This window comes from Puma concolor, chromosome E1 (genome assembly GCF_028749965.1).
Source record: "Puma concolor isolate L17-30 chromosome E1, mPumCon1.1.hap2, whole genome shotgun sequence".
Taxonomy (NCBI): Eukaryota; Metazoa; Chordata; class Mammalia; order Carnivora; family Felidae; genus Puma; species Puma concolor.
In genome coordinates, this window is record NC_141680.1 from 31010080 (window position 1) to 31027740 (window position 17661).

Here is a 17661-nt window from a genome sequence, read left to right on the forward strand (position 1 = left end):
ATCCATTAGCATTAACTTGCCTGTCACAGTCAGTGACAAATAAATGAATGTGATGCTTTCAGATCAGTCATTGGTGGAACTACCCCCAGGCAGATAAAGACCAGGCCTGGGAGAGAGAAGGCTCACGGAGAGACCTCTCACACAGCGGTGTCTGAGCTGTCCCCCAGCTGCTCCCCAGGACTTCGCTCTCAAAGGCAGCAAAAACACAGGCATCAGACACAGAAAAGGAAACGCATTCCCAATGCCCACCGGGCAACCCCAAGATGAAGGATGGTTGCTATCTCCCCTTCGAGAGCGAGCACCCCCAGGAGCAGACCAAGCCACTGGACACGCAGTTCCCTGACTCTCAACGTGCCGTGCTATCCGTCACCCCCAGACACGACGACGGTACCCACAAGCTGCTGCGTAAGGTCCTCCTATGATCCAGCCAGGGCCATCTTGGGAAACAGGAACAGATGACCGATGCTCACGCTGGATGCCCCATGTACACATACCATCCTAGGCCCTTCGTATGCATGAACCCATTTAATCTCCTAAACGAACCTAGGATGTAGGTACTGTCGACCCCCCCCCCCCATTTTACAGATGAAGAAATGGAGGCACACACCACACTCCTTAGCTCGTGAGTGGCATTCAGCTGTGTTGACGAGGTGTGTAGAAAACAAGCAGTAGACACGAACCTGAAGCTCATCGGCCAGACTGCCACGAAATCTGTTCCTCAGCCTGAGCACTTTACAAACAGTCAGGCAAAGCACGAGAACCTAAAATCTACCCGCTCGTGCTGGATGCGGCAGGGCTTAGCGGTTAAGAGAGCAAGGACCTGGGGGCGCCTGGGGGGCTCAGTCGGTTAAGCATCTGACTTCGGCTCAGGTCATGATCTCGTGGTTTGCGAGTTCAAGCCCCGCGTCGAGCTCTGTGCTGACAGCTCGGAGCCTGGAGCCTGCTTTGGATTCCGTGTCTCCCTCTCTCACTGCCCTTTCCCTGCTCATGCTCTGTCTCTCTTTCTCTCTCAAAAATAAACATTAAAAACATTTTTTTAATTAAAAAAAAAGAGAGAGAGCAAAGACTTGGAACCCGGACGGTCGGTGATCTGTCTGTCCAACAGTGATCGACCCTTACTAGTGTTGTGGCACTAGGAAAGCCACTCGCCCTGCCTGGGTCTCAGTTTACCAGTCTGTCAAGTGGAGAGAATACCCACTACTGCAAAGGACTGTCGTCAGGATTAAATTAAAGGAGATTAATTACACAGAGGCTTAATATTATGCCTTGAACATACTGACTCACAATGTAAGTAACAGCCCTTATTTTGAGTTGGGATTTTATTATTATTATTATTATTCAAGGTCTCAGATAAAATAAAAAAGTACAGCAGGCAGACACACACCCTTGAGAAACTTTCCAGATCGTTGGGAGCTTGATGCGATCTACCCTTGAAAGAGAGAGAGAATAGAGATATGCGGTCATGTATGTGGGGCCCAGTGGGAGTCCTGCCCCAAGGCTGCTTCTACAATGTGCCACGGGGTGCTCGGTCCCAAGACCACCCTTGCTCACAGCTCTCACGTCACAAGAGGCACAGGTCACACGACTCCAAAATCTCACGTTCTTCACACCAGGCAGCCACTCTGAGTGAAAGGTGACCCCGAGCAGACCTAGGAAGTCACAGGTGAGGCTGCTCAGAGCCACAGGGCCCACACCCCAGTGACATACAGACAATCTGCGACTTCTATCCCGAGAGATGCCATCTCATTGTCTATGCACAGTAAGGTCAAGATCACGGCTCAGACGAGGCCGGAGTAGAAAACCCCTGGGATTTTGTCTAGATCACGGCCCCCTGTTCAGCACGTAAAGGGGAGAGGAAGGGAGACGATGGAAACAGGAGAATGACGGCGCTCCTTCCAGTCGCCACACACCCCAAAGAGTGGGCGTGGCAACTGCCAAGAACATCGCTCCCGAAGAAGGGCCTGCAGCCGGAGAGAACACAGTACGAATGACGCTGCAGGCACAAGTCCGGGGTGGGAAGATCCCCATGACCGCATCAGCCACCGTCCCACTAGCGACCCCGGCTTCTATACTGACCCCCAAAAACTCAGAACGTCGTACAGAGCATCCCCGGGATCCTGCACGCGCAAAACAGGACATGCCAAAGGAAGTACTCTCGTCTGCTCTGCCTGGCATGCGAGGCAACCCAGCCCGGCCCCGGCTCGTCTCCAGGCCTGAATCCCCAGCGCCAGGCGTGTGCACCACACACCCTTTGCTCCAGCGGCACACCGACCTCTCCGAGCCCCCCGTACCAAGAACTGCATTCCTGCCATTCTTCCCTCCTTCCTGCTCCTCAGGATCTAGGGCAAAGACCACCTCCTCCGAGAAGCGATCTTAGCTCTTCCTTCCTCTGGAGACCATGCCCGCCTCTCTGCTGTGCTTCCCACACCCTGTCCTGTGCCACGGGGTAGCACCCCTCCTCCCACCCGGGACCTAAGACCCTTGAAGACAAGAGCCGTGTCACCTTTGCGTTCTGCATTCATTCCACCTGGACGGAGACGGACACTGTGCCAAGGAGCAACAATCAACGCTGAGGTTTGTTTTTTTGCAATTACTAAAAGCTACTTGTGCCCTTTGAGTTCACTGTCCAATAGTGGAAGCAATAAGGCACACACTTAAGTAACCATGAAACTCAGAACAAAGCGCCTAATGTAGTCCCCGGTGCCGAGCAGAAAACTTGGTAACTGCCGAGGACTGAGAGTGGCCGCTAAATGCCCCGAAGATACAGTCTGTCCCCACCCCACTCCCCACTCCTGCGTGTTACGTTTCTGTCCACCTGCTCTCTACTAATATGCCCCACTAGAGTGAAAGCCCCATGAGGGCAGGGACTTTTTGGTCTTGTTCTCCACACTATCCCCCGAACCGCACACATTCTCTGGCACATGACAGGTGCTCGGTAACGTCTGGTGAATAAATAAACGAACACGTGCCCAGCACAGTGCCTAATGAACGCACCCGTGAGTCTCTGCTAACTTATTATTGCCTATTTTTTGCTCGCTTATTTTACTGTGATTATTACCGTAGCTTGCCCTAACCAAAAGAGAAGATAAGGCGCTATGGAAATCCAGAGAAAGAAATATCACATGGAAGAGAGAGCAGAAACAGCTCCGTGGAAAAGGTAGCCCAGATCGGGCTTTAAAAGAGAGGTCTGTTTCGCACAGGAGGGAGAAGAAAGGGTGGTTCGGGTGGGGATACACCAAAGGGTAGCTATTCAGAGAAGGGGGACCGGTAGAAAAGAAGGAACCCGGAAGAAGACCGCCCCCCATCCCCCCGCCGTACAGATCTTGAAGGACACGTACCACCAGGCTAAGAAGTGCAGACTTTGTTCGGTGGGCGTTGAGGGTTTCCTGAATCCCCCCAAAAGTGGGTGCACAGAGTCAGCAATTAAACACACTTAAGCAAGCCCTTGTTCGATGAACACATCAGATCGAACATGAGATCAGAGGAGGTGAACTGCATCTCCCTTTTGCGTTCTTGGGACTTTTGGCCAGAGAACATTCAGGTTTAAAAACACAAAAGGACAAGAAGATGGATATGTCATCTCAAGGGGCACCCACGAGGGTCAGCTGGTTCCTCAGACAGTGCCCCCCTCTTCTTCTGTTCTTGGGGGGCAGAGGGTTCTCACCTGCCTGCCAAAAACGTGACACAGAACACATGAGCTCCAGCTTCCAGGCAGACTGACCTTAACACTGAAACGAAAGCATGCAAACGAAAGGCAAAAATCTCGGGAAAGGACATTTGGAGGACGAAGTGCCCCTCCTCTTGAGCTGACACCTGCTGCTGACTGAACACAGGAAGGAGCCACGCTCCCCGACGAGAAAGCAGCTAAGCCACTAATCCCCCAGGGTCCTTGCGGCCGTGGACAAGGCTGCAGACGCACCACCACGTCCCCGCCGGGAGCCAGAAACCCAACGGCAGGCCGGTTAACGGCGGCCAGCGAGGTGACAGCTGCAGATCGTCCAAGATGGCAGCACGCTAGAACGACCCGACCCACAGCAGCAGGGGAAGGCCAGCTGCCGAAAACTCACCCCTCGCCTGCCCTTGAGAAGCTGCCAAGAAACCACTGCCCCAGAACAGGAGGTGCGTGGCTAAGACGTTCGCGCTGTGCTGCACCCATCTGGACGGACGGATGCTTAACAGAGAAGCTTCCAGGCCCTGGAGCCTCATCAGCGGATGAGACGGGAGCAGGAAAGCCCGGCCTTGGCTCAACCTTGCCACACCATAGCTGTGTGACCTGGAGCACCCGACCTGACTTCCCTGGATGTCAGCTGCCTCCACTGTGAAAAAGGCAGGCTGGATTCATCTCGAGCATTTAAGTTATTCCATGTCAACCATCAACAGCTCCCTGCCGGCAGGGGGCTTACATTCCAATCAGGATTTTTCTTAGGTCATTTTCCATTATTCTAACTTTCCTTCTTCTGCACAAATAATTCTATAACGGGGCGCCTGGCTGGCTCGGTCTTGATCTCGGGGTCGTGAATTCCAGGCCCACGTTGGGCGTAGAGATTACTTAAAAACAATAGTAAATAATTCTATAACACTGATACCAGCGAACGATTGCAGGCACTACTTTGCATCAGGCTCCCAGCAAAGAACTCTGCATACACGCTGAAAATCACTCCACGCTGGGCACTACACCCTTGTTTTAAAGAGGAGGAAACTGAGGCCTGGAGGGGCTCATGTGATGTGCCTACCGGTCACCCAGCTGCGACTGAAGGCAACTGGAAAGAGGATGAAGAAATGAGATCTCTGTTGATCAACAGATAAGGTTCTGGCCTCTAAAACCTAAGACGGTAAATGGCAACTCGGGGGGGAGTGGAGAATGCTTTATTCCACACAAGGAGAATCAGGGCAGACGGGGAGTTACGCCCAGACTCACTCAGGCCAGAAGATGTTCGGCAGCCTCCTGGTTTTTCCGCACGAGAAAAAGAACCCACAGGCTTGAGCAAAAGTCTTCCAGGCAGCCAACGCTTCTGCCCAAAGGGACTGACAAAATGATATGACATGATTGATCCCAATCAGCCCCGTTTCTCCAACGGCTTTAAATTAAGTCATCTTTTTAGAACAGCACGACCATTTTAATTTTTTAAAAGACAGAGAGGAGGAACCTCTTCCATTTTTTACAAAATGAAATAATCATCCAGAGAAATAGGAAGATACAGAACGGACCTATCGTCTTCTGATCAAAATGTACTTCACTAATTAACGGCCACTAGTCTCCAAAGAGTCGCCCCTCGACTAGTTAATAAAGCCCCATTATACTTCACTTGAGATGTGAGCATTTACGTCGCAAAGGGGGGATAATGAACTGCAGGATTCAAAACCCTTCCTTCGGGTCGCTCATTAAAATTCTGGTCAAAACGGATTTTTATTTATATGATACATTAAAGAATATTATGACAGTACAAATGTGAAATCTGTTCTTCACTGCCACGGATTTTCTTTCGTATTAAGTTACAGTTTCTTTCCACTAGTCTTGTTTTAACACCTCCACGACTATTTCTCTGGCGGGTGCTAGCAAAAAGGGACAGCCAGAAAGCAGAGAAATGCATGTCAACTGAAACGCTGGCTGACGTATCATTTACAAGCTCCTCGCCCAGCCCTCGATGGGGGACAGCGGGGGGGAGGGGGGGGGGGCGCACAGTTCACCTCACACTGGGACCCTAACACATACACACAGAAGTTTTATTGAAGGGGGATAAACAAAAACTAAATAAGGCTTGACTTAAAGTTCTATACTCCTGCCAGCCGGGTTTTGGCTTCTCCAACACTAACTTCGGTCTGAAATCCCCATGGTTGGGCTCAAATTCTATCGGAAAATAACCGTTGACAAGGAAGGCACTTTCTCCCCACCCTGCCCCAACTCCCAACCAGCACAGGCCTCTTTTGCCAAATCCCCATCCGCTCCCCTGGAGTTGAGCAACCCCAGAACCGTGTGAAAGGATGCCCTCGGGGGTCGGATGGAGACACACTGCCAGACAGAGTCACACAATGGGATGACATCACAAGGGCTGGGTGAATCACCCAACCAGGGAACTTCAAAGGGCGTGCTGGCTGTCGTGCCCCTCGAAGCCCGATGACCTCTCTGAGCTGCCTCCTCTGCCGTAAGGGACAGGTGATACTCCTAGATGCCCTCCACGCCCCGCAGCACACAGGATCGCACACTGGGCGAGGGGCTAGGCTGCCTATACACCGCTTCTCAACTCACGTGTGCCTCAGTTTCCTCATCCACAAATTGGACATAACACTAATACCCACCCTCACAGGACATGGGTGAAGACGAAGTGAGTTCGCATACACACTGTCCCTACAACAGTACCTGGCACATAAATTCAGATGACACCAGCATTATTACGAGGCCTCTCGTGGGGACTGGGGTGACAGCCTAACAGAGCTAAGAGTCAAAACAGCAGGTAACACCTACGGTATCACCACCACATTCCAGGTATTCCTTTCTGGAAGCACCTAACCTTCATTAACTTATTTAATCCACGCAAAAACTTGATGAGACGGGGTAAACGAGGTTCCAAGAAACCAAATGATTTGCCCAGATTCACACAGCTAATGAGCGGCATGGCCAGGATCCGAACCCCAGCTGTTGAGTCTGAAAACAATAAGAGTGACGATTAAACCGACAAAAACAACGGGAGTGGTGGAGATGAGGAGTTAGGAGGTCCTCACCCTGTGCCACACACCCTGTGTGTGTCCTCTTTTATTCCTCACAAAACCTGCTGAGGGAGCTACTCCCATCACTGTCATTATACAGAGGAGCAAACAGACTGGGGAAGGTGGTTTGCTCCGTGTCTCGGGACCTGGGGATTCAGATGGAGATGATGGACAGGAAAGTCCTTTGTAAACTGTGTCATAAAAAGCAAGGTATTGTTACGCAATCCCTAGAACGCCATGGAAAGATGTCTTCCCCCACCTGGTATAATGTTTGCTCACATCCAAAAGTCTGACAATCCGCCTAAAACATCCCAGACTCCAGGCTGGGGGCGGGGAAAGGTGCACACCTTGACAAGTTCGAGAAATAGTCTGTCTCGTTTTCAAGTTGAATGCCTCGCTGAAAAGCCAAATGCCAGAGTATGTTAAATTGCAATATAGCCTTCTTGGTTTAAAAAAAAAAAAAAAAAAAAAAGTGGCAGGGGTGAGGGGCGGGGAAACAACAGGGAAGAGAAAACAGGTCAAACCCACGGTTTGACCAAGTCAGGGATTTTTCCAGTTTCCCTCTAGGGTAATCTGATCCTAGTTCTGGCTGATCAAATGACTAACCTGGAAATTTGAAGATTCACACTTATGGAAGAAACAGTAATTCTTCCAAACCCAAGAAATCCTGCTAGTTCTGGAAGCCTCTGAAATGTCAAGGATTGCACACAGTTTGAAAAGCAACCTTTAAACAGGTAACAGTTCCAAAGTTTGTGCTCTGTACGGAAAAAAAATCTAACCTCTTTGGTTCATTAATTGCTATTCTTTGCTTACTTATTAGGAAAAAAACGTCTTAAGAAAGTATTTTGCCATATTTACTTAAGAGATTTGCGTTTCCTCCGAAAGACAAGAAAGGAAAAGAAAAATTATATGGAAAAAAAAAGGAAGGAAGAAAAAGGAAGGAAGGAAGGATCACATGGCAAGGTCTAAACCTGAAATTCTCAAAATCTCATCCACAAATGCTAACTTTTTCTTCATTAAAGTTCTTCATCCCTCCCTTGACACAATTAAAAGCTTGCACTTCTGGGAGACTATGCTTGAAGAAATAAACTGAATTTTCAAAAGCCACAGCCCTTTCCCTTTGTGACCTAGAATCAAGAAGTTTTGCCAGTTACCCTCTCCCTAGAAGAATGCCAAGGCCACAAGACACAGAAAAAGTCTCTCCTGAAATTATACAGGGAAGAAAAAAGTATAATTAAAACGTGCAATTGTAACACATAAGCCTGTACATTTCACCTCGAGTTCCATGCAGCTCAGCTCTGTTCTCAAAGCCAGAGCTGGCGAGCCCCGTGAAAACCACACACTTGTGAAAAAGTGAAGGCCTATCTCGATCCCCGAAGCAAATCCTGTAGTACCACTTCTCCAAGGTTCCATCCTCAGGACTTGTCCCCCAGGCCCTGGCACTCGCAGGAAGAGCAGCACTGTTGGTTTCCAGTGGGCCCTGAGTGATCCCTCCCACCTGAAACCAGAACATCCACTGCCTCCTCTGTCAGATTTAGGGCTTCGTGGGTCTACGAAGTTGTTTCCAAGAAAAGACAAGCTGTTTACTCAAATTCTACTCCTCTCCATAAACTCCACGTTGCAAGTCCTCAAAAGAAGAACCCTCCAAAAAAGACTCACAAGCAAATGTCCAAGTTTTCCTGATATGATCTTGGCAATGCTCAAAAAATAAATAGAGGGTTTGCATAAATATTGCAACAGATGGAGCTCTGTCCTCCCGCGAAGGATCAGGGTTGGCCCTGCCCCCTGTTGGATGCTCAGAACCCACCTCGGAAGGGCTAGACTACAGACGCACACGGTTATCTGGCAGGGAGAGCTCCTTGCCCGGGCCTGGACTCTCACAGCCACAGGCTGGTACCCTGAAGGAACTGAGGGCACCAGGTTTCAATGCTTCATTGCCAGTACTCTGAAATCTGAAATCCTTGGCGACCACCTCTGAGCGCTAAAATCCTACTACTGATTCTCCTACTTACCTTGGGTTGCGCCCGACGAGGAAATGCAACTTTGGGGTCGATCTGGGGGAATAAAAAGGGAAAAGTGAGAGTCAGTTCCAGTATTTGGAGACAGGGAAAAAAAATTATGATTAATCACCTAATTATTAATCACTCATTTCTCAGGCTTATAACCCAGCTTTTAGTAACCGCCTCAGGCCACTCAAAAAGTTCCTTAAGCTTTGATCCAAACTTTACTCATCCCTCCCACAATGTAACAAATAAAGCTAGCCTTTCTAAATGCCCTACCACGTATTTCAATGTGTGATGCTCCTAATAAATTAGATCCCACGTGTTCTTATTTAAGCAAACGCTTGTCTTCCACAGGCACTGGGTAGTGAATGGTTACTTTCATCTAATTTGCATCTCCCAGCCATGGGAGAAGAGATGGGAACATCATCGTTGAAAAAAAAATTATAACCTGAAAAAATAAACGTAAGTTTCAGCAGTAGGTAACTGGATAGTACATCTTCTCCCGGGTGATAACTAAACAAGGCAGGTGGGAAAGGAGATTCCCAAAATTCTTTTAAACCCTCAACATCCAAAAACTCTCCAAAGAGATCCAACACGATGCTCGACTTGAGTTCATTCATTCGTGTTGGCAAAAGCATGGTTACCTGAGTTGACCAAAAAGATAGCTCATTCTGTATTAGACCTCGAGGGAAAGCAGGTGTCAAAATCTATTAGTTCTTAAGAAATAATAATAAGATAAAAAGAAATACATGAGCTAAAACCACCTGGATTTTAAAAACCACACGGGGTAAGACTCTATGAGCAACCAACCTCAAATTACAAAAGTAAGGAAGGCCATCATGGGGAGAGGGTAAAAAAAAATTACTGAAAAAAAGAAGTTAGAATCTAGTGTATCGATCAGGATATTCCTCTTACCCCAACCCCAAACGGAATGGAAAAACATTCTCTACCCCAGATCAAATGCAGAACCCATGATTCTCAATCAAGGAATGGCTTTAAAACTCAAAACAATTCCCACGGAAACACTTGAAATCTAATAGGCTGATTCCAGGTGGGGGGAGTTGTTGGATAGAAACTATGGGCAGGGAAAGAATAAAAAAATTCCCCATTACTGGTTTTCATTAGATTTCTAAATATCACAAATCTTTGGGTAAAACTCAACACAGAATATTGCTACAAGTTTATTTAGAGGCTCTGGCTTTCATAGTACAATTTTCCCCTTTTAAAATGTAAACCTGATCCTTGTTTTCAGTTCTGTCATTGAGGGGGTTGGAATAATGCTTTGGGGAAAAGCACAGAGAAGGGGGAAGGCACACCAGATAGTTCTTGCTCCCAGATTTATATCCCTTAGGACATCCCAGCAGTTAAGACATACAAAGATTTACTACTTTTATGAAGGTAGTTTACAGACCTAACAAAAATCCACAGCATGTTTTTTTACCTTTAAACATCACCTGAGAAATGAGAGATTACTTTTCAAAAACTAAAACAGACAAAAGTCTCTGATCTAGGAAACTACCCTTTCATCAAGATTAACATTACCGCATCTACAGGTGTATTCAGCACTGACTAGAGCTGTCTACAAGAGAAATACAACAGGTGTGGATTTTCCATTCTGTTGACCAAACATTAAGACAGATCCGTCTTTTTATAAACACTCCCCCAAACTACTGGGTTTTTTTTTGTTTGTTTGTTTGTTTTGTTTTTTGTTTTTTTGGTTTTTTTTTGGCTGACCAGCACAAAATTGCAGTAAGAAGTCACCTTGTTTGTGCAGAAAAAGGTGAGGGACGTGTTGGGAGAGAGACCCGAAGCTGGGGGAATAGGGAACAGTGAAGAAAGTGAAACACTCAAGAAATATCTAAAATTACAAACACCAAAGCCAATTCAGAATGCCCATATCGTGTGTTGTGAAAACAGCATGTTATACCACCAGGCAAGTTCGAGGTCTTCAGTGTGCAAAGTAGGCACTCTGAAATCTCTCAAGGAGGGCACAGGTCAAGACAGGTATGGCAAATCCCAACCTTTTGCACATCCCTGTCAACTATTTTCTTTTTTTTTTTTTTTTTTTAACGAACAACAAAAACAAAAACAAAAAAACTACCAAAAATTAAAACATTAGTTAGTTAGGTACAGCTCTACTTACTGTAGCTACAAATCCTCTAGGAAAAGACTAGGGTACTATTTTGGATGTGAATGGCCGTTACCTAAACAAAGCTTTTAAGGTAACGTAAACAAGATCCTCGTTTCCATGTCAATAAACCAACCGCTTCTGCCTCCTGCACTGAACGTTGAAACAAAGTCAAAATCTAGGTTATACTAAAGAATAGTGACCAAAACATATCCACAAACAATTAGGGAGGGAAAACCACAGGCTTTGCACCTGATACTGAGGGCTATGACCCACCAACCACCATAGAAACCAAATACTATTTCTCTTACCCGGGGTAGGGAGAGGGAGTGAATAATAAATTCCTGAATTTGCCTTCAAATATTTTCCTCTTTAATTCTGCTAGCTTTTTGAAACGTCTAGCCAAGAAGTTAAGGAGGAAAAAAAAAATTTCTTCAGACACTCATTATCACCCTACAAATGACTGTCCCTAAAATTAAATTATCTAAAAGCACAAAAAGGCTGGGCTGCAAGTTATGACAAGTCCAGCACAATTAATAAAGCAACTTAAAATGTGTGGGGGTCCTGTCTTTGGGGGTAGGGACCTCTGATCAGAGAAAGAGGGTAAATTTGCAAATAAATTCACTTGCACCAAAGGTGGCCAGGTTTCTTTTCTTTTTCTTTTTTTTTTTCATTTCCCCTCAATGTAAAAGCCAAAAGGGACTTCAAAGATCACTCTGCTCCACTCCTGTATTTAACAGAAAAGGAAACTGAGGCCCTGGGGCAGGGAATAACTTGCCCAAGTTCATAAAGGGCAGCTGGGACTAGAACTTGACCCCTTGCCTTGCCCCACTACCCACCACAGAGAAGAGTGGTCCCAAGCCGCCCAGCACTGCATCCCAGTGTCACCTCAGGGACCCTGCTTTGGCAGATGTATAAAAACTGTGGGGAAATTCTAATAGAGGTAAAGGGAAAGGGGAGAGCCACAAAGCTACCACAGGGGTCTAAATAGAACACCACGAGCTCCCCCCTGCATTATATTTACTGCTATATACTAGTATCTTTCTTCCCTTCCTCTTCTAATCTCTACCGAGAGACTTTCCCCCTCTCAACACTGGACTCTGAAACCTTCTAACGCTATAAAAGTATCCACGTTCAAAATAAAGGATCTGAAGGGGCGGGGGGGGGGGGGGGGGGGGGGCAAAAACAAATCACTTGGAAACCCCAGGCCTTATCAGTCTTAGATTTCACTCCATCTGGAGTCACCCGCTGGACGCCCAGCTTGGCTCTGTGAGGTCTCTCCTCCTCAAACCACATTCCAAATCCTAAGTGCCCCAAGAGGAACCTGTTGCCTGAATTTGTGATTAGCGCCCCCTCGCCGTCTTCCCATCCCCGGTCCCTCTCGGCTGGCCACGGAGCGGGCTGTGCCTTCTAAAAGCCAGTTCCCACAGCCACAGTTGGTAACGCGTGCTATGCTCGGCTGACAAAGAAAAGTTGCCTTTGCTCTGTAGTGTAGTTTCTCTGCAGGGTCCCTGGGCCCCGATAGATAGCCTCTCCCCAAGCCCACCCCTCCCCCAAGCCTTCGCTCCGGAGCATCTGGAGCTGCAGTGGGACAGGCTCTAAAAAGAAAACCCCAAGCCCAGCCATTGCAGCAAACTTTAGAGCCAACTCGCAAGCCCTGCTTATAAGTACCCAGTTCTCAGCACAGAAGCAAAAGAAAGCACTGTCCCTTTAAATGGGGCTGTCAATGCCCAGATCGGTCCTGAGCAGGGGCAAACAACAACAACGACGACAGAAAGCAACCTACCGTCTTGGAATCTAACTCATGGTGGGGCTGACCTAATACTTTATCTACACTTGCTGGGTCTGCGAACGTGACGAAACCGAAGCCTCTGAAATGAGACAAAGAGGGAGAAAAACAAACAAGAAAATGTGACACCATTGAAAGCAACAAGGAGTGAGCCCTAATGCAGAATGGAGAGCAAAAGTTGCCCCCTCGGACCCCCACGTCCCACAGCCCTCCCCCAGTTCCCCTCCACCCCGCAAGAAAACACATCAAGGTTAATGGGGGAAGTGGAACGGGGGCAGGGCGGGTGGAGGTAACTTGGAAAATGCTGGTGTCTCCACTCTTTCGCCACCTCAGTTTCCTCTCCTCCTCCCCTTCCCTTCTTAACGCTTTGTTTTATTCCCAAGAAAACCCGGCACTCGGCACTCCGAAGAGATTCATGCAGCTTTCTCAAAGGGGCTTAAGAGTTTGGGGAGCTGGGAGTGTGGGGAAACCATACATTAAAAAAAAAAAAAAAACTATGTAGAAAGTGAATGAAGCTGAACGTCATCTTAAACAGGAGAAAAAAGAAGCGACGGGAAAATGACTTAAAGCGGGGAGATGGACATCTCTGTATCCAGAGTTCAACCCCAATTAACAATAACCTTTGGGGTTATGGGGGCGGGGGCGGGGGTGGAATAGAGCGACGTTCGAAACCAGCCACATGCCTGAGCCCCATTCTAAATCCGCTTAGCTACTTCCGAAGACACCTCCAAAAATAACACTTAAACTTTGTTCTAAAATAAAGACAAAATCCAGAAGGGAATGGTTTACCTGGAGCGTTTCGTAGTGGGATCTCTCATGACCATACATTCTCTAATTTCTCCAAATTTGCTAAAATAGTCTCTAAGGCTATCTGTAGAGAGAGAAAGAGAGAGATGGGGGGGGGGGGGAGAGAAGGTGTGGAAAAAAAAAAGCAATGCAAATTTTGATCAAGGACAAAAACCAAAAGTAGTTTTCTGTTGTTATTCTGTTTTGTTTTTGCATTTTTTGCACACGCGGGGGAAATTCGGCAACAGAGGTCGCGTAGAGGGCTCGGAAAGGATTTGCTATTTAAAAAAATAACCTTGCACAGGAGAAGTGGGGAGCCAATGGCGGGGGGGGGGGGCTCTTACACCGGGATAACAAAGAGCAATAAAGAAGCCAAGAAGGGGGGGACCCAGACGTCCCCCCCTCCCTCCCTTACCTGGTGAGGTCTGCCAGCTCAGTCCACCGATAAACATTTTACTAGAGGGAGAAAACATAACAGAAGTGAGCACCGATGTCAGATCGGCCATTTTGACGTGTAACTTACAAAAGCTAAAAGGAAAGCGGGGGGGAGCGAGCGAGCGAGAGCCGGGAGGTGGGGTGGGGGAGAAGGTGACGGCGAAATGCAATCCAAAGGTGTGTAACTTCCACGGGGGGGGCGCGCGGGAGGGGAGGGGGGGCGCGGGAGATGCCCGGCTCCGCGCACCGCCGTCCCCGCCGCTGCAAGGAGAGCGAGCCCGAGGCGGCGCGGTGGGCAGCGGCTGGAAACTTACCCGGGGTCGTGCTGGGAGTCGTTGGCGCTGCCCGAGGTGCCTTGGCTCCCATTTGCCTCCATATCTGAGCCCCCCCGCCCCCCCACCCCCAAAAAACCGAGCCCCACAGCGATCCGAGCGGAGCGGCGGCCGGCTCCGAGCCCCGAGATCTCCCGCTCCCTCCTCCCCCTCCTCCTCCCCCCCGCCCGGGCTCCTCCGAATCTCTCAGCGAGCGGCGGAGCCGGGGCAGCGGCGAGAGCCGTCACACGTGGGCTCGGCTTAGCTCAGCCCCGCTGCTCGCACACCCCCCCGTCCCCGCCCCCCCGGCCCATCCCCACCTCTCCCCCTCCTCCTCCCCACCCCCATCTCCTCCTCCTCCTCCTCCCCCTCCTCCCCGGCGCACGTGGGGCGGAGTTCTAGAACGTCGTGTAACCAATGCCGGTGACGTCACGCACCCCGGTGCGGCCCCCGCCTGCCCGCGCGCGCACACTCGGCCCCTCGCGGCCGGACCCACGGGGGCGGTGCGCGAACCCCGCGGCCGGAGGCGGCCCCGCCTCCAGCCGGGCAGGGCGCCGGGCGAGGGGGAGCGCACCCCGACTTCCCGGGATCACATGGGCTGCGGGGGGCGGGTGGATCGGGGGAGGGGGAGGCGCGGGGAACTCGCCGCCACTCCTCGCTCGGGCATGGGAGGAGACGCCCCCCACCCCCTCCAGTTCGGCCTCTTCATTCAAGTTCGCCGCCCCAGCCACCGGGATCCGGGGATGGCACCAGCCGCCCGGCCGGCTCTGCGCCCTTTTTCCAGCCACCGCGCAGAAATTTAGGTCAAGGACGTCGGGATCAAACCCGAACCCTGGCGCTCCTCGGCGGGCCCCGGAAACCCCCCAGGATCGGGCAGCTTCAGGATTGCGGAGACCCTCCCGCACAAACACCAGCCACAAGTTTTATTTTCCTTTCGCGCTGGAAGTTCTCTCTGGCTCTCGCTCCACACCGGCACGTCTTGCGCCGCTCCCCGCCCTTCCCCGGCAGAGGTACGAATCCGTGCCGGGGAAAGGTTATTTTGGAACTTTGAGAAACTGACGGGATTCCAGTGGTGAGAAAGTGCCGAAGGAGGGGTTTCCGCGTTAATCATACGGAGTTTAAAAAATATAATAAAATAGGTTTATAGGGGTCAAGGTCAAATGATTGGGGTTCAAAGCAAATTTTTGTATATAGTGAGAAATCGTTTTGAGGCATCTTTGGGATGGCTGGGAAGGGTGGTTATTTTCAGGAAACCCGTCTCCAACTGGTTCGTTACATATTTTCACTGTCTCTATGCCGTATGTGGTTGAAATAGCCCAGGACCCCCACCATCTAGGGAGGTAGCTAAGGGTAGCAGAAGGCTTCAGACACACACCCCCTAGCTACCACCTTGGTAGCAACGTGGTGTCGCACAGGTCCTGGTACACAGTAGGTGCTTAATAAATATTCGTTTCATCCCTTCCCGCCCCGAAAACCCCAAAAAGACGATGCCTGCAGCTTCCCAAAGGCATCACACACTTCTCCAGCAGATTCCAGGCTGGCCAGATTCAGGCTGGATTCAATTTATGAGGTCTTGAAAACAATAAGGATACAATTATCCTTATTGTTTTAAATTATTACAATAAATTGACTTAATATGGCATGAGGGGCAACATAAAGTTGTGGTTCATCAAATACGCAGATTAATGTTAAGTATGAATTGATGCCCAATTAACACGTTCCCATTAATTTTCATAGGATTAGGACACAATGGAATACACTCAACACCAAAACTGTACCAGATTCACTGTGGGTCATGGGAAAGTGGAATATGTGGAGCCTTGGATGATCAGATTCTTAATCTCCCTGTCCTAAATTTGGGATAATTCCTCACTGACAGTATTGATGGGGGTGAGAGGAGAGATTGGAGTAAAGAAATAGAAAAGTCCATTTTTTTATTGCAAACCTATATGGGTTGTGCTTATTATCAGTCATTACTTAACTATGGTTGTTTTGAAGACACTTTAAAGCTTTAAACCACAAACCCAGGCATTTTCCCCATCGCTCCAAGCTGCTTCCCAAATCATCTGGGGTCTCATGTGATGATGGCCCAGTTGTTGTTATGGTCATTGTTTATTACGACTATTTTCCATAACAAAACGCAGACAACAGAGCTAGTTGGATTTCGTTGGGGATTTTTATACTAGAACCACAGACCATCTGAGGTAGAAAGCCTTTCCTGACCTAACCCCCTCATTCGACATCAAGGTCCCAGAGGAGCCAAGCTGGGCGGGCTACACCCCACCCCCACCAGTCAGCTCCTAAGAGGGGCTCTGGCCATCACTCTGATGCCCTTTGGCTCTGTTGCATGCATATTTATTCTGTCCTTCACAAGGCGAGAGTGGGGTGCCCTTGTTGCCTGTTGTAGACCTACACAAGCTGACACTGAGCTGAATTAAAACCCTGAGAGGGTCCAGCACTGCAATTACAAAGTCAGTGGTTGAGGGAGAGCTTGATCTTATATTTCCATTACTACATTGTTTTCACTTATTTATTTTTCATTTACAGGCGGTAACATTTTCTCTTCTTGGTCTGTAATTCTCTGAGTTTTTGACAAATGCATAGGAGGGAGCAGTCACCGCGATAACCAATCCAAGATGCAGAGGAGCTTCACTGTCCCAAAAAAATTCTCCCTTGCTGCGCCTTTGCACCATGTTATTTGTAATAATGTTATTATTTATTATACGTTTGTTTTCCAGGTCACTCACTTAATGCAGCCCCCAGGTCACGAGAATTTCAGCAGCACCATGTCGGTCCTGTACGCTCTCTACAGCCCTTGACACTGTTAGGTGCTCCCTTCTTGTAACTCACTCTTCCCTTGGCATCCTCAATGCCCACATTCTTTTGGTTTTCCTCCTACTTCTCCAGCCATTCCTTCTCCGTCTCTTTGCCCCGGTTCCTCCTCTGCCTTTCTTTGAAATAGTGGTGTTCATTCTCTCCCCTAGCTACCTACCCTCCCTGGATGAGCTCCTCTGAAGGGTGGGTTTAAATACTACTTACTTGCTGATGCCACTCAAATTAAAATCTCTGGCCTGCGGCGCCTGGGTGGCTCAGTTGGCTAAGCATCCCACTCTTGATTTTGGCTCAGGTCATGATCTCACAGTTCATGAGATTGAGCCCCACATCAGGCTCCGTGCTGACAGTAACTTGGGGCTTCTTCTGTCTCTCTCTCTCTCAAATAAATAAATAAACTTAAAAAAAAAAATCTTTGGCCTAACTTCTCCACAGAACTCCAGGCTCTGGTTAATTTCCTTTCACTAACTCCGCTTAGCCTTCCTGTGAGTACCCCAGACTCAACGTGCATGTCCCAAATCACATGCATGCTTTTTCCCCCTGAATCTAAGACTCTCTTAAAATTCATTATATGAATCAACAGAACCCCAGTCATCCTAGAGACAAGGTTGGCCCCTCTCCAGGTTGACGCCTTCCCATGCACGATCATGAAGGTGTGTAGGTTTCACTTCT

The 17661-nt window shown here is 48.8% G+C and overlaps 1 protein-coding gene across 11 annotated transcripts in view; it reads right to left on the reverse strand.

Moving 5' to 3' along the window:
• MSI2 (musashi RNA binding protein 2) overlaps positions 1–14301 on the reverse strand; it is a 393915-nt gene extending 379614 nt beyond the window's left edge. For 4 of the 11 annotated variants that reach the window (XR_015244053.1, XM_086686880.1, XM_086686884.1 and 1 more), the window contains exons 1-5: positions 14161–14299; positions 13827–13867; positions 13415–13496; positions 12623–12707; positions 8718–8759 (exon numbers count right to left, since the gene is read on the reverse strand). Coding sequence is in view for 9 of the 11 variants with exons in the window: in XM_086686880.1 (XP_086543006.1) it covers positions 8718–8759; positions 12623–12707; positions 13415–13496; positions 13827–13867; positions 14161–14222 (312 nt within the window). In the remaining 2 variants the exon portion in view is untranslated. Of the gene's footprint in view, positions 1–8717; positions 8760–12622; positions 12708–13414; positions 13497–13826; positions 13868–14160 lie in introns of all 11 variants that reach the window. The other 7 variants (XR_015244052.1, XM_086686878.1, XM_086686883.1 and 4 more) reach the window with 3 other exon arrangements.
• Between the last annotated feature and the right edge of the window lie 3360 nt (positions 14302–17661).